Source organism: Centrocercus urophasianus, unplaced genomic scaffold, assembly GCF_019232065.1.
Source record: "Centrocercus urophasianus isolate 14NV4802_14NV808 unplaced genomic scaffold, USGS_Curo_1.0 seq_25, whole genome shotgun sequence".
NCBI lineage: Eukaryota > Metazoa > Chordata > Aves > Galliformes > Phasianidae > Centrocercus > Centrocercus urophasianus.
Window position 1 is genome coordinate 3,176,413 of NW_024884811.1, and position 22,625 is coordinate 3,199,037.

General features: G+C 39.7%; 2 protein-coding genes across 7 annotated transcripts in view; one reads left to right on the forward strand and one right to left on the reverse strand.

The window, feature by feature from the left end:
- The window catches only part of ANKDD1B (ankyrin repeat and death domain containing 1B), a 27,567-nt gene extending 18,343 nt beyond the window's left edge, over nt 1-9,224 (forward strand). For all 6 annotated transcript variants that reach the window (XM_042825832.1, XM_042825826.1, XM_042825827.1 and 3 more), the window contains 5 exons: nt 2,580-2,678; nt 3,498-3,593; nt 6,892-7,090; nt 7,413-7,544; nt 7,871-9,224. In XM_042825832.1, the coding sequence (XP_042681766.1) occupies nt 2,580-2,678; nt 3,498-3,593; nt 6,892-7,090; nt 7,413-7,544; nt 7,871-7,929 (585 nt within the window). In that variant the 3' untranslated portion in view covers nt 7,930-9,224. The remainder of the gene's footprint in view (nt 1-2,579; nt 2,679-3,497; nt 3,594-6,891; nt 7,091-7,412; nt 7,545-7,870) is intronic.
- The window catches only part of POC5 (POC5 centriolar protein), a 26,040-nt gene continuing 12,628 nt past the window's right edge, over nt 9,214-22,625 (reverse strand). The window contains 10 exon segments of the mRNA XM_042825992.1: nt 9,214-9,615; nt 11,622-11,798; nt 12,633-12,746; nt 13,575-13,693; nt 15,270-15,432; nt 17,225-17,404; nt 18,609-18,713; nt 19,824-20,000; nt 20,353-20,538; nt 20,541-20,546. Of these exon segments, the coding sequence (XP_042681926.1) occupies nt 9,466-9,615; nt 11,622-11,798; nt 12,633-12,746; nt 13,575-13,693; nt 15,270-15,432; nt 17,225-17,404; nt 18,609-18,713; nt 19,824-20,000; nt 20,353-20,538; nt 20,541-20,546 (1,377 nt within the window). The 3' untranslated portion in view covers nt 9,214-9,465.

Below are 22,625 nucleotides of genomic sequence, written 5' to 3' on the forward strand. Positions count from 1 at the left end.
AAAAAACAAAAAAAAGGAAGAGGCAGTTTCCTCATTGTATTTTTGTATGTGTACATACTGTTAGTCACAGGTACATGCTGTGCTAGGAGTGTTTGCATCAAGCATGGACAGCAGAATGTTAGATACTCCAAAATATTTGGATTAGCTTATTGTCCAAGTGTTATGATTCATGCATAATAAATGACAAAAATGTTTCAAAGTTGAATTCAGAGGTAGGTCGAGTGCAGAGTGGCAATGACCTGAACAATCTTATTTTTCTTCCTGCATCCTCACTATAACTCTGTCAGTGTAGTTTTCTGAAGGTAAACACAGAAATTCAACTCCAGCCGGTTCCTGGTCTCTCTTTACCTCCACTTGTTCATCTGGGAATGAGTAAAGTACACACAAGCTTGATCTAATGCTAATTCAAGGCAGTTCTAGACTGGTCTAGCAAAGTCATTCTAGATTTGAGAGACTGTCTATCCTTTCTCATTAAGAAACAATGATATCTAACAGAGGTTACTCCATAGGAAGAAAAATTGGGGTTTTCTAAATAAATTTGGAGTACAGGTTTGTTCCTTTGGACGTACATTGCTGTCTGAGTGTGCTTCATCTGGCTGGGATGAAGCTAAATGTCTTTATAGCAGCCCACAGAGTGCTGTGTTTTGGATCTGCACCCCAAACAGCGTTCATAACACAGTGGTGCTTCAGCTGCTGCTGAGCAGGGCCTGCACAGTGCCAAGCCCTTCTTTGCTCCCCTGGTGCTGTTTATTGCTCAGTTTTGCTTTGCCTCTGGAAGCTATGGGAAGAACAGAGGCCTTGAGCTTAATGTGGTGTTTGGGACCAACTTGGCTGCTGTCCCAGTGCTCCAAAAACCATCTCATGGAGAAAATCAGCAATCACACCTTTCATCCCTTTCTCCTCTGACAGATGTTCTGAGGAGAGAGGGAAGATCAGCACCTTCCTCTCCTTCCTCCAGCCCTGATGTACGGGCAGGTTGGAAAGCATTTGGCTGTGAGTGAGGACTGCAATAACTAAAACATCACTGTGTCACCAAAGGTGATTGTCTTCTGAATCCAAAACAGGACACCATGCCAGCAACTACTAGGTTATTATTATTATTACTATTATTATTATTATTATTATTATTATTATTACCATGGTGCATTGATGGACAGTCGGCTGAATATGAGCCAGCAGTGTGCCCAGATGGCCAGGTAGGCCAATGGCATCCTGGCTTGTATCAGGAATGGTGTGGTGAGCAGGACTAGGAAGTAATCCTGCCCCTATGCTCGGCACTGGTGACGCCTCACCTCAAGTACTGTGTTCAGTTTTGGGCACCTCAGTACAGAAAGGACATTGAGGTGCTGGGTAAGTTTAGGTTGGATATCAGGAAACACTTCTTCGCAGAAAGAGTTGTTAAGCACTAGAATAGGCTCCCCAGGGAGACTGGATGTGTTTAAAAACCGTTTGGATGTGGTGCTCAGGGACATGATTTAATGGAGGGTTGTTAGATTTAGGGTAGTATGGTTAGGTCATGGTTGGACTCGATGATCTTTAAGGTCTTTTCCAACCTGAGTGATTCTATAATTCTGTGATTCTATTAGAAAAATTAACTCAATCCCAGACAAAACCACAGCGGTCATAAAACCTTCAACTTAAAAAGTCACTGTATCATGAGGAACAAGCTGTCCAGCTCCACCAGATTTCCATAAGTGACAGCATATCTTCTTTGCTGCTGCACTGTAGCCATAAGCAGCTGGAATAGTTTCCCGTCAGTGCAAACAGTAAAGAAAAGACAGGAAAGGACAACATTTCTTTGTGAACAGGAAACAGATCACCAGGCTGCTGAACTCCCCAAGGCACATGCTCCTGGTTTCTTCATGGAGTTCAATGGAAGGATAAATAAAACAAGTTCAATATGGGTGAATGCATCTGTATGAAATGACAAAACCTTGATTACAGACATGAAGATCAGACTACAAGCTGAATGTTCGTCTAGCTGTATTTTCCACATAAGGGCTTGGCTTTATTTTAAAGCTTTTTGTTTTGTTTTTAATTTTTATTTTATTGCGCTTAGAGGATTATTAGTTCCTTTATGCAGCAGGTGGATTTCTGTTCTGCTTTTCACTCCAAATCACCAGAGTGTGGCAGAGCTTGCTAAGAAAGAAGCCCTGTCGTGAACTGCAGCACCATGTTTGTTTAAAAATCATTGATGTCCAGTTGTCTTTACATGAATTTCAGCAGGAAGAGGTTATTTGAGAGGATAATATGGGTATTGGCACTTGCTTTTAACACTCCACCCAAAACTCTGGTTTTAAGAGGGCAGAGCAAGAGTTCCTTACGCTATGATGCATTAGTGGGGCATGATGGCAGCTTTGTCCTGAGCTGGAGTTCCTGTCTGTTTTTCCTGCAGGTATCCCAGATGCTTCCTTCTTTTTTCTGTCTGAAACAAAACTAGCAGTTACTCAAGAGTTACATTTTCTTTCTGTTTGGTATTTTCTAGTTTTCTTGTGAATCTTCTCTAGATTGAAATTGTGTGCATTTTTCTTCTATGTGGAGTTTGGCTCGTTGTATTTATTTGATGTTTTTAATTGCAGAGGCATGAAACTCCCCTACATTTGGCTGCTGATGTTGGCAATGTGGAGATGGTAGAAGTGCTGCTGAAGGCAGGTTGTGACCTCAAGATCATGGACAGGGTAGAGTACCTTCCTCATGCATGCATGGGTTATGTAGCTTTCCCAGAAACGCAGGAAGCACATGTTTCCAGTCATCCTTCATGGAATGAGAGCAGCCACGTGTTCATTCTTACAAAGGAAGCTCACTTTTTGTACTGCTTTACCTGCAACTTGCAGTGATCTGGAATAGCTTTAGCAAAGAAGCTGCTTTTGAGTTCAGATACGATTAAAGTACAACACAGACAAAATCTAGGTTTTCAGTCATTTGAAGAGGAAGTTTCCATGCACAAAACTGTCCTGGAGCAAAGCTTTATGAAACTAATGTTACTTTTTTTTTTTTTTTTTTTTTTTTGTAGCTTGGGGCTGTGCTGATGGCACGTGCACCAGCACAAAGGACCAGGGACACCCCATTCTGTTCAAGCATCCCAGGGAATGCAGCCCTAAGGAGCTCCTGCTGCCTCTGGTCTCCTCATGTATATTAGGCATTCTGTAGTAACTGGGTAGTTGAAACATTTAATGATTTAATGGCAGAGCCTTCTAATGAAGGGGTTGGCTTCTCTGCAGTCTAACTTTCTGGAATGCCTAGCAAGAACATTGCCTGAGTGTTTGTATCTGAGGTGTCTTCACTTGGTGCAGGCCCACTGAAGAGGGCTGATTATGGAGAGAAACGTGGAAAGCACTGAAGTGCCTGTACACCAAAGTGTTGATTGCTGAGGTGGGCTCTGATGGACTGGGATAAAAGCACAAAAAGAATGGGGTTTTGTCAACACAGCTCATGTGTTTCCTCTGTTCTATGCTTGTATATATGAGATGATCCTGATTCACTCTCTCTGCTTTCAGCATGGAAGAACTGCACTTGCCGTGGCTTCAAGGAGCAATTACGCCCTCATTGTAGATATGATCATTAAAGCAGAAAGGCATTATGCCATGGAACAGGTGAGAGACATCATGGAAACACAGAATCATAAAATGGCATGGATTGACAGGGACCTTAAAGGTCATCCAGTTCATTTTCCTCCATCATACCCTACATACAGAGAAAAAGGGTGGAGAACATTCTGACCCAAATTAAAACTAGGCTGTCGGCATTAGGCTGCAGTGCTTTGGTGCTTCAAAATCCGTAGCTGATGCATGGAGGAGCTCAGGCATCCGCCTTCCATTTACTAGGAAGAACTCGTCGCTGCAGTGGGAGCTCCCTCTTCTGTTCCTCCTATGTTAATTGCTGAAATGAAAGGGAACAGGAAAGAAGCAGGCAACGTAGGGAAGGGAGGACGGGGGTTATAATGACCTCAGGCTGTCTCCGTTTCTAAATTCCCACAATGTCATATTACTGAGAAACAGGCTTAAAGATGCTCCTCCCTGTGGGGCTGAGAGTCAGCTGCACTGACGTACCAATAACTGCTTTATTCACTGCTTCATTCGCGCTGTCCCCTGGTGCTCTGCAGGAGGCACATGAGCTGGGAGGGCTGAACGTAGCATCTTTACAGAGTGTTTGCGCTGGGCTGCTGTGCACAGCCGTGCTGGACACCTGCCTTGAAATTCAAACCCACCCCCAATACGTCTTGAAAATTCAGGACTCGTTGCAAAGCAGTCTTAATTGGGACCATTCAGAATTCTGAAAATGTTTATTTTGGTAAGGACAGTCATAGCAGTGAGCTACAAAGCACCTGTTATGCCTATGCACCTGCTAAAAGAGAGGTATGTCATAGGATGACCAATATTAATTTTGGAGGATATTAATACTCCATAAATAATACAGTCTTGCTAGTTTTTGTTTGTTTGTTTTGTTTTGTTTTGAGCCATAGGTTTACATGAGCTCTCTGAGAATTAATTAAATTTGTTGAGTTTTAATATAATACAATTTAAAATCTCCGAGTTGCCTCACATACTGCCTGCAGACTGGCCCTGGTGAGGCAGAAAAAGATGCCTGTTGTAAGAAGGAAAATGCTAAGACTATTTATTTAAATCTGGGGTGAAAGAACTGGTGACAGGAATGCAGTAGAGCTGTGGATGTAGCTCAAGCTTCTGATCTGATCCCTCACTCCCACGGCTGATGTCTCACAAGTCCGTGACTTGCCCCTTGCCCCTGCTGCCTGGCACTGGGGCTCTACCACTGTGAATGAGGGCCTGTCCCAACAGTGTAGGCAGCCACAATCCTCTCCGAGCACAGACTCATGGACTGGTGCTCTGTTACAGCGCAGGTGATCCTTAACGCTGCAGGGAACTGTGCTTGTAAATCACAGATCTAGTTTAGTTAAGAGTGACAAACACATCCGTGAGCCATGCTGTGCACACGTGATTTGTCAGTTCAGAGGGGCAGTCAGGTGTATTACTGTTTCTTTTGGCTTAAAGGAAATTTATAAGTGAAGTCACTTGCTGCACCCACCCTTGGTTTTGTTTGCTGACCATCCTGAGTAGGAGATTAGATATTAAAGCAGAAGGGTTTGTGCAAGAGCCCAACAATGCTGGGAAGTAGAAATACAAGTGTTCGACCTCATTACCCATAGCTAAGTGGGGCCTTTGGGAAGCAGCTCAGAGCTTACAGTCATGCAATATGAAATTGTTCTCTTAGTGTTCCAAACCACAGCGTTTCGAATCATTATAGCAGGAATTGCCTTTGTATTACACTGAGCTGACTGGTCATCTGTGACAAAGCATTAGTTAAAAAATGGAATGCCACACTGCTGGGAGAAAGTGCACATGATTCAAAGGCGTGTGAAAGGCTCTCTTGTTCTCTATGCTAGTCCTGTCTATGGGCACAACCCATCCCTTCCTTGGTTTCGACCAGATTCCAGGGCTGCTTTTGCTGTCTTATATTGCCACGGCCTGTGCACACAACTGGCAGCAAAGAGCAGCTGTGTTCTGTTTGCTTCTGTTTTTGTTTTGTTTTATTGTTACTTTCTTGTCAAACCTCACAACAGAAACAGGACTGGAGAGAGTCTGGAGCTATTCTGTGTTGCAAACCTCACTCTGCAAGTGTCTGGAAGCACAAAACACAGTCTGAACCTGAAGAAATTGCATCAAACCCCCATGATGATGATTAGCTATTGAATTGTGACTTCTTTGTTTTGTTTCGCTTTGCTTTAACTGCAAGGCTCTCAGGCTAGAAAATAACCCATTTTCATGAAATTCACCTGGAAGTCATAAAATGGCCTGGGTTGAAAAGGACCACGATGATCATCGAGTTTCAACCCCCCTGCTGTGTGCAGGGTCTCCAACCACCAGACCAGGCTGCCCAGAGACACATCCAGCCTGGCTGTGAATGCCTCCAGGGATGGAGCATCTACAACCTCCTTGGGCAATGTGTTCCCAGTGTTCCCAGAGTGCATCAACACCCTCTGTGTGAAAAACTTCCTCCTAATATCCAACCTAAATCTCTCCTGTCTCAGTTTAAAACCATTCCCCCTTGTCCTAGCACTATTCACCCTTGTAAATAGTTGTTTGCCTCTCCTGTTTACACGCTCTCTTCAAGTACTGGAAGGCCACAATGAGGTCTCCCCCGAACCTTCTCTTCCCCAAGCTAAACAAGCCCAGTTCCTTCAACCTTGGCTCATTGGAGAGGTGCTCCAGCCCTCTTACTGGCCCTCCTCTGGACCTGCTCCAAGAACTCCACATCCTTCCTGTGCTGAGGGCCCCAGACCTAACATCAGGGCAAAATGCTTGCGGTTTGGTTGTATTTTTGGTCTGGGTACATTCAGATTCCATGTGTGTTAGTACTCAAACACTGTGGATATATGCTAATGCTAGTGTTTCACGCTGCCAACCAGTGACACGGTAGTGCCTGCTCCAGTCAAACTGAGTGACAAGGCAGAGCAGGAGCAGTCTGGGCAAGTGCTGTGTTGGTGGTGTACATCAAGCAGAATGAGTAAGAGCTGTGGCTGAACTCCAGCCATGTTCAACATGTGGCTTCTAAAGTTGTCAGCCAAGGGACTCAAGTAATTCTTGCTTTTACCTGCTATTGTGCAGTGTGTGTCTGAAGTAATTTTATTTTGCTCTTACTGACATGTAGCAATGAACACAGGAGGTCTTCATTTCTGCCATTTCTAGTATTAACACTGGAATACTGTCATCCATGCTGAGCACCTTCTTAAGAGCTTACTGCCAGCCAACACTGCCCCTTTATCTGCACCGAGCCTTTCACCTGCTGGTAGTCACGTAAGGCTGTGCAGGACACAGTGTTCACTGCTAAGTTCTCACCTTCATCACAAAAAATGTCATTTGCTGTCGTTGTTAGGCACACCTAGGTCATGGTGACGGTTGGTCAGACTCTGATTTGTCCTTCAAACAAGATCACAGTACACGCACCAAGCAACTCCGTTCCTCCCTGTGGAATCTGGCGTACAATCATTTAAAACCCCAGGAATGGAAAATACTGGCCCTGTTCTGGAAGTTCACAGATGAGCAGATTAAAGCTATTGAGGAACAATGGACAGGTAACAGCAGGCTGGGATGGACAGACTTAAGTTATACAAACCGTGTTAAAGCATGGAGCTATTTTAAGATCTGTTCATACTGGATTTATTTATTAAGCCTTAGCATATTTATTAATTATCACTATATTTATTATTTATTATATATTATTATATATATTTATTATTATTAACCTTTATTTCTCAGTCTTCATTTTGCTTCTAGATGGGGGAGGAAGTGAGAATGAATGAGCAGGTTTTAAGTCTCTTGGATGTGCAGAAGTGTAAAAGCACAAAACAGCACATTTCCAGCAAGTCAAACAGACTTGATTTGTGTATTCCATAGGGAAGAAAAGTTATAAAGAACACGGCCACAGAATGCTGCTGATCTGGTTACACGGTACTTTGTTGGCCCATCAGAATCCTGTCAAGAATATATTCAAAGACTTGGTGGAAGCAGGATTTCAGCATTTAGCTGGTAAGTTTTTTTGTGGCATAGAGAGCATTTACCAAAGTGCCACGTGGTGCTGAGCTCCCAGCCTGTGCTGGGAAGATGTGACTGTGGTAGAGGGGGAGGACACTCCTCTCTGGGAATCTGCCCTTGCAAGGAGCTGGAGCTGGTCAAGGAAGAGAGTTTAAGCAAGACAAGTTTTCTGAAGGAAGAGAGAAATACACACACTTTGCTCCCTTCCTTTGTCTTACAAACACCATCAAAATGTGATCGCCCACTCCTTCATTGAGAGAAGTGCTGGCCATGTAAAATCTGTGTACGTCAAGCAAACATTTTCTCATCTTTCTTTATAGAGAAGATCAGAACTGAAAGTAGCGCTGACATGGAGTCCAGAAAATGTGAAATTTCATGAGTTCATTGATAAATGGCATATGTGATGGAATTACATGCCAGATGGAGAGACTTTCATATACAAATATCTTTTCTAGAAATGAAAATGTATTTTGAAGCTGCAAGCTAGAAGAACTTGCTCTCCTGAAATACCGGTTATTCTTTGCTATACAATGATCTAAAGTGAATGCCTAGATGGTAATTTAGGACTATATTGTCAAGCAAGAGCCACCCTATAATTTCTGCACCTGCCTTAACATTGTGTAGTAATTCTTTATCAGAACTCCCCACTAAAGCTACATTGTATTTGACCTAAAATGTAAATGAGACATTTTCTTGTTGAAATAAATTTAATAAGTGAAAATTGGGTGTATAAATCAGCACTTCCCAAAATAGGTTGGCATCTCACCTCATTTGGAATTCAGTTTTTTATAGTCTTGTTAGGATTACAGTTTTCCTATCTGAGGAGACTTTCTTGTTTAGTTAATGCTTAGACAAGTGTTTCCTCTTCAGCATTTGATTCATATAGTAAAAATATACAAAAATAGCATCTAAAACCATCTGCAACTAGCTACAGAATTTTGTCATGGCATAACCTTGTTTACACACTCAAAAAAGAATATTTGATAATTTAATACTTTACATATATGTTTTTAAACATTTTTAAACCTTGTTTATTCCTTGAACTATATTTGGTGGTGTCTTGGATAATGTTTACAAGTTTTCTGACTACTGAACACATTTCACATCTGAAAAATGACGTACAATGTCTGTCTTCATACTCCTATGTGTAACACAACAGCAGTTTTATCATATAATGGAAGTACTGAGGTATTGCTTTACCTACCACTGCATACCCAGCATCTTTCGGTACTGGACTTCAGTGTCTGCATACAAAGCTGGTAATCTGAGGTCTTAGTCTTATGCCTAAGTGCTCTTTCACATTCAAGCCGTTCTGACAAGGCTGCAGAACTATACAGAAGACGGAAATTGGTAAATCCCCAGGTTTTAGAATCTGGGACCTAAGTTAAAACACAAACTCTTACATCCTGTCAGGCATGCATCAACATTTTGCAAAATGAAAATGCTTGACAGTTTGCTAGACTCGAGGTGTGTAACCCGACTTATGTCATATCCTGGCTGTGGAGGCCACTGCCCTATTGTCTGTTATTCTTTGTTTAACCAAGTCAACTACATTTAGTAAAAGCATAGATAACAAAAATAAATTTCATTTTTACTTGAAAATAAATGCACTAGCATTTATACTGAAAGTAAACAATTCGGACAAATGTATTTTATTCTTTATTTGAAAATGTGCAAAAGATTCTTTATTTAAATAAAGTGTTTATCTTAATAACCAAGTTTTCAATTAGGAGGTAGAATAACATTTCAAGGTCGTTTTCCCCTCCAGAAGCTTTCTGCAAACACTTTTTTTTTGTTAAAAGGGCTGAAAACATGATGCACACTTTAGGTCTTGCTACGTCAAGCTTTGAAAAGACTGGGAAGAGGTTTAAAATACTTATCTTGATAAAAACCTCCACCAGTGAAAGATATTTACTCAGTCAACAACTTTTATTGACTGAACGCTGGTATGAGTTTGGCTCTGAAGCATTCGCCCAACTTGTCCTGCAGGTCTCACAGTTGTAGAACCAGAAGTAAGGAACACAGTTCGAGGATATTTAGCAGCAGTGGCTTGGGATATGGTTTGCTGAAAAGTAATCAGACACCACAAATCTTTAAAGAATGCAAAACAACCCAACTCCATTCAAGTAACTGTAAGCGAACTGTAGTTTAAAGGGAAAGATTCCTAATACAAACTGAACTACACTTAAAAAAAACCAAAATAAAATGGGGTAACTATTTTTTTTTTACTTCCTTATGTAATATACTTAGAACATAAAGTGCTAAGCTTCCAGTTAACCATAAACCCTGAACTTGATCACCTTGATCTACATGATCTAATTTCAAGACTTATTGCTTTTAAAGCTCATTCAGAATATTCCTTTGCAGTTCTAATGTAATAACACCAACACTCCTTTTATATTCTGATAGCATTTGCTATCAGAAAGTTGAATTGGTTTCTGAAAGGAAGAAGCTTGCATTTACTTAAGAAATAAATTTCTCCCCTCAAGCTAGACTTCTTACTGCAATATACAGTAAATATATACAGTATATATATGCAAAAACTGTTCTTCTCTTAATCAAGGTAGGCTCTGTCAGATGACAAGAGAAATACTTGAGTCTGGTTGATGTGCATTTAGACTTTTATTTGCAGGATAAGGCATATATTTCTGGGAATGTCTAGGAATACAGAGACATTGTCTGAGCAGCCAGAGATCAAGCTAGGAAAGCTAAAGCAGAGATGAAATTAAATCTGTCCATGGACAACAAAGGCAACAAGAAGGGCTTCTTCTCAATGACAAAAGGAAGATTAGGGAAAATATGAATCTCTCATGAAGGAAACGAGACCTGCTGATCTGGGGCAGTGAAAAGGCAAGGTATGAGTGCCTTCTTTAACAGCAAGTCTGGCATTTAAGAATCCTAGATCTCAGAGGCCAGGATGAATGGCTGAAGCAAGGAAAATGCACCTTTGGTAGCAAAGGATCAGGTAAGGGAATACCTGAGCAAACTGGACAAACTCTACAGGTCCTGGTAGGCTGCACCGACAAATACTGAGGGTATGGGGGTATGAAGAAAGGCTGAGAGAGCTGGGGCTGTTCATCCCAGAGAAAAGAAGGGTGAGGGGGGATCTCATCAGTGTTCATAAATACCTAAGGTAAGGGTGCAGAGAAGATTCTTTTCATGGTGCCCAGTGCCAGGACAAGAGGCAGTGGGCACAAAGTGGAATAGAAGAGGCTCTGTCTGAGCATTAGGCAGCTCTTCTGTGCTGTATCAGTGACAGAGCACTGGCACCAGCTGCCCTCAGAACCTGCAGACCCTCCTCTCTGGAGATCTTGAAATGCCACCATGACAGAGGCCTGGGAATCTGCTCCAGGTGTCCCTGATTGAGCAAGGTTGGACCCGGCACCTTCCAGGGGCACCTTCTAACCTCAACCATTTTGCAACTTTGTGACTGCATTTTTAAAAGGCAGGCTTTGGAGCAATAGTGACACTAGTCATAGACTCTGAATTCTTAAAAAGTTAAAACCCTTTTTTGCTCAGACTGGTCTAAATGCATAGTGACAGACTAAGTGATTTGGGCTACCATTTACAGTCGCCTTTTATATTGCCTTCATACCCTATTAATGCACTTGTCTCAGTATTTCTTCAGATAAGTGGGGGAAATAAAAGGATACGACAAGAAGCAGGCCAGATGAACTTTGTTGCCTCTTGATAAAGATTCTGCTTTTTTCTCCAATAATTTGCTATTCTCAGCTTGCATGGTATCTCTACCATGTTTGAAACGATTGCTCCACTGCAAAGCTTGTCTTTAAATGGCAGCCGTGTGATGATAGCACCTAACATTGTTGGACCAGATGACAACCAGCTACGGACAGGAAGGACTCACTGAAGTGTTGGACAAGAAAGAGATTATTATGCCTATGAACAAAATATGATAAAAGAAGTAAACACTGCCACTTCACCTTACTCTGTTATTCTGTCCAGCTCCAGTACTGCATATTGTTTTAAAAAGCACTCAAGTCTAATTATCTATCTCTTCATGGTGATCATCTTTATTTATACAACACTATTACAAGCATAGTTCTGACTTACCTGAGTGACCGGATGATGTTTTTCAACAATGACCGAACTCATGGGTGGAGCAACTCCCATCACTGCTAAACTACCACAAATTCTGTGTTTTTGTCCCATATCACATCTGCCTGTGATTCGAGCAGTGATTGTTCTCCCTGCCTTCTGTTGAGCAGATGTTATTACTTTTGCCATGGGCTACAAATAAATTAGATATTAGTTAGCAAAATTTCTAAGCATCATATTTACGATGTTTTAGTTTTCTGCTTATGTTTATTAGCTGCTTGCCTAACATAACATAGGAAACTGCACGTAGTAACTTATGTTACACATGGGACGGAAGCTGCACCTCCTATTTGTAACCTAGTTAATTCTGTCTTTCTCCACAGAGATGTTTTTTAGTGAAGTGACTACTGTCCTGAGGGGGGTAAGGCTAATTTGACAAAAATCAATCTGCACGGGTAGTTTAGCTTTGCTCACTGGCAGCATACTCCAGTGATAGCTGCAGGCACTTTCATCACCCTGACAAGCCTTTCCAGCAGTGACACAGCAGATACAAGAACACTTCTAGGTGATAGAAAGTTGCATCTTTCTGATTGCTAGCAGCAAATTGCATCAGATGGAAAAAGAAAAGGAGAGCAATGCAGAGGAGCCTTGAGGAAATCTAAAAGTACTGTTTAGTAACAAATACAGAAAAGAGAATGAGAGAGACATATTAAATAGCAGGAGGCAAAAGCAGACCGTATTTTTTTCCAGAACAAAATGGTACCATGTGAAACACCAATTGTTCCTCTTGTATTATACCCAAATGCACATGCACTTCTCTTACTCTTTGTTACTCCAAAAATGAGTTAAAGCTTATCCTAAGAGGGTTTTTCCATCACATTAGCAAGCATTCACAAGACAGTGTCTTCACACACGTAACTGAACTCTATGACAGTTTTCTTAACTACACATTTGAGCCTCTCTAAAAAAGTGGAAACAAAAATTTGTTATAATTGCCTTAAAAAAAAGTCAGTCTGAACATGTTACCAATTTCTGAGTTGATGCCAGCCCAGATCCTGCAGCTGTGCCAGGGATGATTACTGGAGAATCAGAATCTAGCCTTGTCTGAGAAGTGCTTGCATGACCCAGGTGAGTAGAAAACTGTTAATTGAATTGAAAGAGTTTAAAGAATGAGTATAATGTTCCCGAAAATACAGTTTTGCTCTTCAGATAGACAGTCTATTGACTATTCCACTTACCTTTCTAAATTCAAGCTTTTTTGCAGACTTTGCAGTACTATTTTTAATGTTTTGTTGTTGGTTTTTTTTTGCTAATTTAAAAATCCTTTTTAAAAAAATACTTGTCTAAAAGTTCATGGAAATTAAGTGACTAACGTTTGGTACTGTTAGAATGGAAAACTGGGGAAAGAGGCAAGCATGTCTTCTCCCTGTTCTAGTGTGGAATTGTTAGTGTCTTCAGCATAACTCCAGGGCAGGTCTAGAATTTCCAGGCTACTGGATAATAATCTGGATAAGCTGACATGACAGGAGAATAAGATAAGTTTTTCCTCAGCGACTACACATGTTGCATTTTTTAAAAAGAAATTTAATGTCAAGCTAACTTCCATTTTTCCCCCAGAGAATAGTAAGCTCAGTTCTTTCTTTTTGGCAAGCCACTCTAACAATTTCTTTTTTCAGTAGAAACCTTGGAAAGCAAATTCTGCTTGTTATAGTGACTTTCTTCTCATCACCTTAACACATCTTCACTAAAATCAAAGACAGATCTAACTGAAAGTATGGCAAGTCTTAGCAACCATGACTTACGCACTTCATTTACAGCAAACACTCTGAACATACTTGTAGGTTTCTTTTTATACTTAGACTAAGTTCAAATTCCTTCAGTTCATGGACTATCATATCATATTTATCTTTAAAAAGCCCCAGGGTAGGAAATTTATTTTCACTGCTAGTGAATACAGCACTGACTTACCAAGTCTTCCGTGGGAAGAGCAGTTGCTGGTGCAGGGGGTGGTGAAGGGGGACTGTACTGTGAATGAGGTAGCCTTCCTGCTATAATGGCACCATTATCTTCTCTCCTACTTCCTGAATCTATTGTAAGAAACACAGAGTAATGGGATCAGCACATAATCTAGCAAGTGCTGGGGAATACGAAATATGTTATAGTAAAAGTTTTACTACTCCTTTGGTATTTCTGTATAAACGAATTAAACAGATCTATTCTATTCCTTATTTGGAATAGAATAGTCTATTCCAATAGTCTATAACAGTCTATTCTACTCCTTATTTGACCCTCCTTTTCAGAAATCTGGGAACAGAAATTTCAGGTGACTTGTTTCTCTGTTTTGCTCTGCTTGTTGAATTTCAGTGCAAAGCACAGAGCTTCTGAATAGTGCTTGCAAATACTATCCCAACTGTGCAAGAGCTGCCCTTACACTAAAGGCCAAAAATTACTTCAGAAAGACAGCAGTGAGGCATGGAAAGACTGTACAGAACACATCACCATTCTTTTGCCTCAGTGCAGACACCCTGGGGATATGTGTTCTGCAGACCTAAGCACAGAATCTTTTCAAGTTGTTTCAGCCTTTACTTTTAGAATATATGCTTCCTTAAGGGAAACAGAAAGAAATACTCTTGTTTACTCTTCCATTTCTAAAGCAAATAATGCAACAGGAGCTCCAGGAGAAGCTCATTAGAAGTAGAAGCTCATTAGAGTATATCGTATAGCAACTGTTTTTTTTTTTTGTTGTTGTTGTTGTTACTGTTCTCTTAAAGAGAGCAGTAAAAATATAATAATTAACATAGTTCAATTGGTACAATATTCAAGGTTTTCAAGAATGAAAATATGCCAGAATACACATTTTATACAAACATATACATACATATACATACACACACACACACACACACACACACACACACACATCAAGCTTAGGCACAGAAAGGATCATGGCATACATATCTGATCTGCATTACTTAAGCAGTGGTATTTCCATTATAACAGAACATGACCTATTGTGGATTCAAGCTAAAAAAACATGATATGCAAAATCACCCATCAGTAAATCAGCCACAGACTTCTGACCATCTGCACTCTCTCCAAATACTAGACCCATGTCAAATTGTGATACTTGCACACCATTAATAACTACCTGTAAGTCTTTTAAGGGACCAAATTCTGCTTTTACTTGCAGTGACAATAGGTGGCACTGCAGTGTTTGTAGATACATATCGCAAACACAGAAATGTAAGGGGCCCATTACAAAACACATAATCCAGTTACCCATCACTGTCTGTGAGACACACTATCTGTTGCAAGTTTTTTTGAAAATAATCAACACGCAAATGTAAGATAAAACTTGAGAGAGCAGTTTTGTGTTTATAATACATTGAAAGGTAAACATTTTATTCATGAATTCACCATCTCCGAGAAATCATTTATTTTATTTATTACTTAGCAGTATGTTCTTCAGCATCAGAACATTTTTTTTTACATATTCAATCCATCTTTTTAAAGAAATATATGTTAGATTAAGTCTTCACGTTAAAAAAAAAAAAAAAAAAAAAAAGAAGAAGAAAAAAAGGAGAATCTTTTTTAAAAACAACAGAAGACAATAAGAACAACAAAAACTACAAACTCCCAAATTAAATCTACTGTTATACTGACCGGGATCTGTCCTATTGTCCTTGCCTTGAAACATGGTCATTGCTTCCAGATTCAAAGCACAAACACCACGCATAAATGCTTTCTTCATAGTGTCTTCATACTGCTCTCTTTCATTATGCAGACGCAGAATCTCAGCTCTTGTTTGTTCCAAAGTAGCAGTTAGCTACAAAAGAGAGTATGGAAACAGCTGCCTTGTACTTCTGGATGCAAACCACGAACATGTTCAATTAGCTTTAAAAGTCACTTAATGTGTTTACAAAATGTATTTTCACTTCAAAATCTCTAGTTTGAAAAGGATAGAATCATAGAAGGACTTGGGTTGGAACTAGATGATCCTTAAGCCCTTCTGTGATTCCATCCATAGCAAACTAGACGGCAGGGTTGTCACCCACTAGATTAGGCTATCCATGAACCCATCCTACCTGACTTTGAAAATCTCCAAGCATATGGGGCATCCACAACTTCCCTGGAACAGTTTGCTCCAGCTACCTCACCAACCTCTGTGTAAAAAAAAAAACAAAACAACTTCCCCCTAATATCTAATCTAAATCTTCCCTCTTTTAGTTTAAAACCATTTTCCCTTGTCCTGCCACTATCGGACAGTGAAAAAAGTTGGTCTCTCTGTTGTTCATAAACTCCCTTTAGCTACTGGAAGACCACAATAAGGTCTCCCTGGAGCTTTCTCTTCTCCAACCTGAACAAGCTCAACTCCCTCAGAGATTCTTTATAAAAAGTGCTCCAGCCCTCAGATCACCATGGCAGCTCTCCTCCAGACCCGCTCCAACAGTTTCACCTCCTTCTTAGACTGGGTGCCCCAGTACTGGATGCAATACTCCAGATGGGGCCTCATGAGCATGGAGCAGAGGGGGACAACTCCCTCCTTCTCCCTGCTGGCCACCCCTCTTTTGATACAGACCAGGATATGATTGGCTTCTGGGCAGCAAGAGCACACTGCTAGCTCAGGTAAAGCTTTTCATCCAGCAGAACCCCCAAGTCCTTCTCAGCAGGCCAGCTCTCAGTGAGTTCTTCCAGCCTATACACATGCCTGGGATTGCCACAGTGTAATTGCAATATCCTGTGCTTCAGCTTGTTAAATCCAATTAAGCTCATTAGATTCCAGAGTACTGGAACAGTCTGCCCAGAGAGGTTGTGGAGTCTCCTTCTCTGGAAATATTCAAGACCCATCTTGAAATTTTTCTCTATGATCTATTGTAGGAAACCTGCTTTAGCAGGCTGTTGGACATTATGATCTCCAAAAGTCCCTTTCAATCCCTACAATTCTGTAATTCTGTGATGTGGGCCCACTTCTCAAGCTTGTCCCTTTGAATGCCAACCCTTCCTTCTGTTGTATCAACTGTACCATTTAGCTCAGCATCACCTGCAAAGTTGCTGACAGTGCATTCAATCCCTCTGTCCAGACCATTGATTAAGATGTTGAACAGTACTGGTCCAAAGACAAATCTCTGGGGGACAACAGTCATTACTAACCTATCTTCACGATAAACTTTGAATATTTTTCAAGAAGTGTAGTTGACAGGTTGAAGACAAAAATAAACTTCTAACATAGTAGCTGTTGTAGAAAAAGATATTGTACTCTTTATGGTCATTTATAATAATAATAACAGACTTTTATTTCTATAACACCCTTCCTTCTTCAGTGAGACCTCAAAATAAGTAGCAAATATTAACAGTGTGTAGGAATCAGGTACAATTCCTAGTGATGTGAAAATAGATATTTACTTCACCTGCATGTGCAGATCAGCAACATTTTACATCAGAAAGCAACCACCTGCAGGAGAAATCCTAGATCTCCTCACATCTTTTCCTGTACTTAAGAGCTTTGTTCTCTTGGAAAGTCTCCGTGTTTTTCAAGCTTGCTGAGAAAGATACGCTTTGGGGGAATCGATGTATTGAGAGAAGGAGTTAAGGAATGGAAAAAAGAAACTTTACTATACCTCTGCAATTTTGGCTTCATAATCATTGGTAAGCTGAACACAGATATCTTCTGCCCTTAACTGACAGGCTTTAGCTACTTTTTCTTTCCATCTTTCTTCACTGAGAGAGCGCCATGCTGTCCATACCTTCTTCTTCAAAGCTGTCTGGAACTGTTTATCTGCTATTTTGTTTGCATATTCCTTGGGAAACAAATGAAATCACGTTATAAGCAAGTGCAAGTTAGCTAAAAACTGAAGTGATTGTGGATGACTGCTTATCCACATATTACTCAGACCACAGTGGGAATGTCTGAACAGTACTGTGTTTATGTGGTGCTTCACTGTGAAACACCATACCAGTAGCTCAATCATTCTGCCTGCGCACGCATTAAGGAACTTTACTCAGTAACAAAATACACACTGTAGAGCACCTAGATAACACAAACCAGTGTTTTTATTCACAGCTTAATGACTTGTAAACAAAAGCCTCGCATATACAGTACAAGCCTACAGTCACAAGGATAACTGATATTAGCATAAATCATCATCCTTAAAAAAAAAACACCATATATATAGAGTCCAGGATGCTTTAACTAGTTGTTTTTTTTTTTGTTTTTTTTTTTTGCTTTTTTTTTTTTAACATAATTCTATAATTCCACTTCAATAATGAGTAATTCTACTGTTTCAAAATATTCACCAGACAATATACTTTAGCATTGCTTTTTTCAGAAATTAATCAGAAGAAATAGAAAAAGTTGAGTAATTTCCCTAAAGTAGCTCCAAATTATTAGTAAATTCCCACATAGGAGAGAAGAAAAGAGAAAAGGCTATCCCTTTCTGTGAAACAGCAGAGTTTAGGGCACTGTCAAATAAACATGAATCTACTTTGGACTGTGAAAGTTCTGCAGCCTTGATTCAAGATCCCCTTTTTCTGTTATGTTTCATTTAGCAGGCTCTTTACAGCACCTGGTACAGTGCTCCACATTTTCTAAGTATCTAGCTCTTAGCTAATGCATGCTTTGGCAGCTAAGTTTTAATTGTGAGACTGGGTCCCAAAAAACGTAGGATGTGATATTTAGTAATTTAGTTGTTCAAACATAATTTATTTAAAATTAATAGACATTCCCTTGTCACCTACTTCAGAGTACACATCCCGTAAACTTCAGCGATTCGCTATAAGACGATCACAGTAGGAGCAAACCAATATCCTAAACAAGTAGTTTCATTTCTTTCACCATCCCAGAGAGTATTCAGACAGCAGCATTTTCGGGGACACTGATGCTTTCAAACTGTTATTTGACATGGAAGAATTGCCATATCTTCCAACAGTAACAAGAGCATTACCAATTCTGACTCTTGTATTCACAGCTTTCATTTTCATCACATTTTTATTTTGCACACATACCTCTTGTTTAGCTTTAATTTGCTGAATCCGCCACAGTGTAAACATTCTCATTAACTCTATTTTCTCTTTCTTCCTCTCTAATGCTTCTGTCATGTTAGTAATCACCTGCAAAAACATTTATTAACGTTACATCAAGAACTATGATCTTTGTAATCTCAAACGGAATGGAGTTTCAGACTTATTTTCACTTAAAGCATTTACTTTTAGCATCAGCTTTTTATTACATCTTCCTTTTAATCCAATTAAGCAGGGAAAAGCAATCAGAATTCAAATCAGGAGTAGCATTCATTCACTGACTCTTGTCTAGATTTCAAGAATAATTTTCTCATAATACTATCTATTTTTATAAATGTAAGTTACTTTACTTAAATATGGCAAGCTCTAACTTTTTGTAGTTTCAGAAAAACTGTGTTTCAGTCATAAGTAGAAAATTTATCTAAAATTAGAAGAAAACATGCATAATTTGTCATCAATTAGGAAATGCATTTAATTTTTGGAAAAAGATCACCCTTCCTTCAGAATCTAAGTCCATCGGCAGATTTTTTTGGAATACAGACCAGCCTTTTTAATTGTAAATATGAATTAAAAGTCCAAACTTTGTGAAGTCTTCTCAACTAAAATGTTTAAAAATTAGGTTAGTGTAATTGAATCCTCTTATTTTATGCGGTTGCAGGTCTACCACAATTTTATGTGCATTTCCACAGTTAACTTTGAAGTTGTTCATAGAAAAACATAGCATAGCATAGCATAGCTATAACCATATAGAAGACCACAAATGTGCAGTTCCAAGAAACTCAAAACTAAGACTCTCTAAACATTCTGAAGACTGCTACCTAGTTAAAATGCAGTAAAACCAATCCAATCAATAGAAAAATGAATGGCTTTCTGCAGATAAAAGCTAATAGACTCTTGTGTGATTTTCACAAAACAAATGAAGAATAAGATTAGATAGAAGATTTAAAAGCAAACAATGTAAAATATATACATACTTCATATTAGATTTCCATTGTTAGAAGCTTATTTCCACTGTTAGAAGCTTCCCAGCAACAACGATTCATTTTCCCACCATACAGTCTTAATATGTTATTTTTTCACAATACAGTCTAAAGATATTTACTTATTTGTAGCAAGTATTTGGTTGGTCAAATAGACAGTGTAAAAAAGTTTGTTTGTTTTTAAAGAGAGAACAATTGAACTCTGAAATTGAAATACTACCTCATCTTTTCTGCCAATAGAGATCTCATAAGTATGTAGCAACTCTTTCAGGTTTTCCATCTCATTATTCAATTGTTTCACATGTTCAGCATGTTTCTCTTTTTCTTGTCTCATTTGATGCTTGTGATGTTCGATAAAACTTAATTTCCATTTTCTCAATTCACTCAGAACATTTGTCTAAAAAGTAAAAGGATGACAGTAGTGAAATTCATAAAATTATTTCCCCTCCCCCCTAATCTTTTAATCTTTCAACACCCTGCAATTAAGGACAGATCAGTATTTGAAGGGAAGTCTCCAGGCTGTATGCACCTACGTACATTACCAGACAGTGAACTAACTAAACACCCAGTGACCCAGAAAGTTATTCTATTTTTGTCTCGTACTTACATGCAATATGCAACAAAAACAAAAAGAAAACCATAATTTTGGAATGTAACCACTATACAAATTTCCCCACACTCCCACTTAATCTACAACAACATACCGACATTTGTATTTTATTTTTAAGGATTGCATACAAAATAAATACCTTAAGACTTCCACTCCAGAGATCAAGTATATTTTCTATTTGAGTAACTTTTTCATCAGGTACAGTTAATTCAGTTACTATGGTTTCATCAATTTCTCTTGGAATGTGCGTCGACTCTTGTGAAGAAGTCTCTTCTGAAACAGGGCAAAGTTGTTCCATATTGACCTCAGTACACTCCTTCACTGACAGTAAATCTAAAAATGATACAGAAAATAAAGATTAATACTTTGTAAACAGTAACTGGTCTGCATTTTAGATTAAGTCAGAAACTAGGCAAAAAAGTAAAAATAAATGAAATGACTGTCAAAAGCCATGTATGCCAAATTGGACCTAATTCAAATACACGTCTCCAAGATACAGATATATTCAAGCTAACAGTCACACTGTAATAGTAGTAAAAATCAAAATTACTGTTCACTTAAACATAATCTTTGAAAGTCTTTTCGTATTAAAGAGGACGACTAAAACAAGTGAAGATGAATGAGGACAGTGTTGCCAAAGACAAAAACTAACTCTGAAGATCCTGAGTTGGCTCTAATTCCTCCGCAGTGACTTGGGGATGCCCAGTATCAAGACAGAGAGTACATAAATCCTGGTAGCACAAATCACATTTGGAAACTGTAGATAACTTAATATTTACGTTTAGCTGAATCTACCAGACTACAGTTTTTGTACTTTGACCTAATATAATGGTTGTTTTATCTTCCCAGTCAAAATAATTTTGAGTCACAGTTTTTAAACTGTAAACTGACTGTTCTCATTCTAGGAGTTGCAAGTGTAAATCCTTCTGTAGAGGATTTTTTTTCCCCCCAGTTTCCTATAGTTAACTGTTAAAGAATAATTGCTACAGTACATAATATCAACAGCTTCTATTGATCTCACTTCTTGTGCAGCTTTCACATAATTCCCTCACAGGATACAACTACATGCACTTTTACTAGGTACTTATCTAAACTTCTGAAGCACAATCTTTTATACTGCTTGTTAAGTGAAGAGCAAAAGATAAGTTCTCCCTCAATTGCTCTTGACCCACTTATATAAGTCATCCTGCAGTGCATTAGCTGGCATTCCGAAAACAAGTGACTTCTCACAGGTGTACAAATAGCAGGTATGTATACAAGCAAGGAAACTTGGTATTAATTCCTGCTGTTAAAACTTCAACAGCTACTTACTCCAACTGAAGCTGTGTTTTATCACTGCCACAAGTTCAATCCATTTAAGTGTTTCAATGTCAAACTTAAACAGTATCTTGTAATATCCCAGTCACACACACTGATGTATTCTGCCATTGCCAGCATAAACTGGCATTTTAAAAGGAACAAAGGCAATTGAGAGGAAGAAAAAACTGAACTTAACAGTGCTTAAGACGAATGTGCCCTTTCTATCTGGTAGCAGAAGTATACACACATTTGCACAAGGCAACCAGCAAAGCTTATTGTAAAAATTCACCTGTTTTGGTTAGAATCTTATCGAGGGAAGAAAAACAAAACAATGCCAACATCTACTCTGAAAATAGTAACCAACTATTCATAGAATCATAGAATCACCAAGGTTGGAAAAGACCTAAAAGATCATCCAGTCCAACCGTTCACCTATTCCCAATAGCTCCCACTAAACCATGTCCCTCAACACAACATCCAGCCTTTCCTTGAACACCCCCAGGGTCGGTGACTCCACCACCTCCCTGGGCAGCCATTCCAGTGCCTGACCACCCTTTCTGAAAAGTAATACTTCCTCATGTCCAGCCTGAATCTCCCCTGCCGTAGCTTGAAACCATTCCCTCTGCTCCTATCACTAATGACACGAGAGAAGAGGCCGACCCCCAGCTCACTACAACCTCCCTTCAGGAAGTTATAGAGAGCAATGAGGTCTCCCCTGAGCCTCCTCTTCTCCAGGCTGAACATTCCCAGCTCCTTCAGCCTCTCCTCATATGGCCTGTGTTCCAGACCCCTCACCAGCTTTGTTGCCCTCCTTTGAACACGTTCCAGGGCCTCAATGTCTTTCTTGGAGTGAGGGGCCCAAAACTGGACACCGTACTCGAGGTGCAGCCTCACCAGTGCTGAATACAGGGGAACAATCAGCTCTCTGCTCCTGCTTGCAACACTGTTTCTGATGCCAGCCAGGATGCCATTGGCCTTCTTGGCCACCTGGGCACACTGTCGGCTCCTGTTCAGCCGAGCATCAATCAATACCCCCAGGTCCATTTCCTCTACGCAGTCCTCCAGCCACACCGCCCCAAGCCTGTAGCGTCGCCTGGGGTTGTTGTAGCCAAA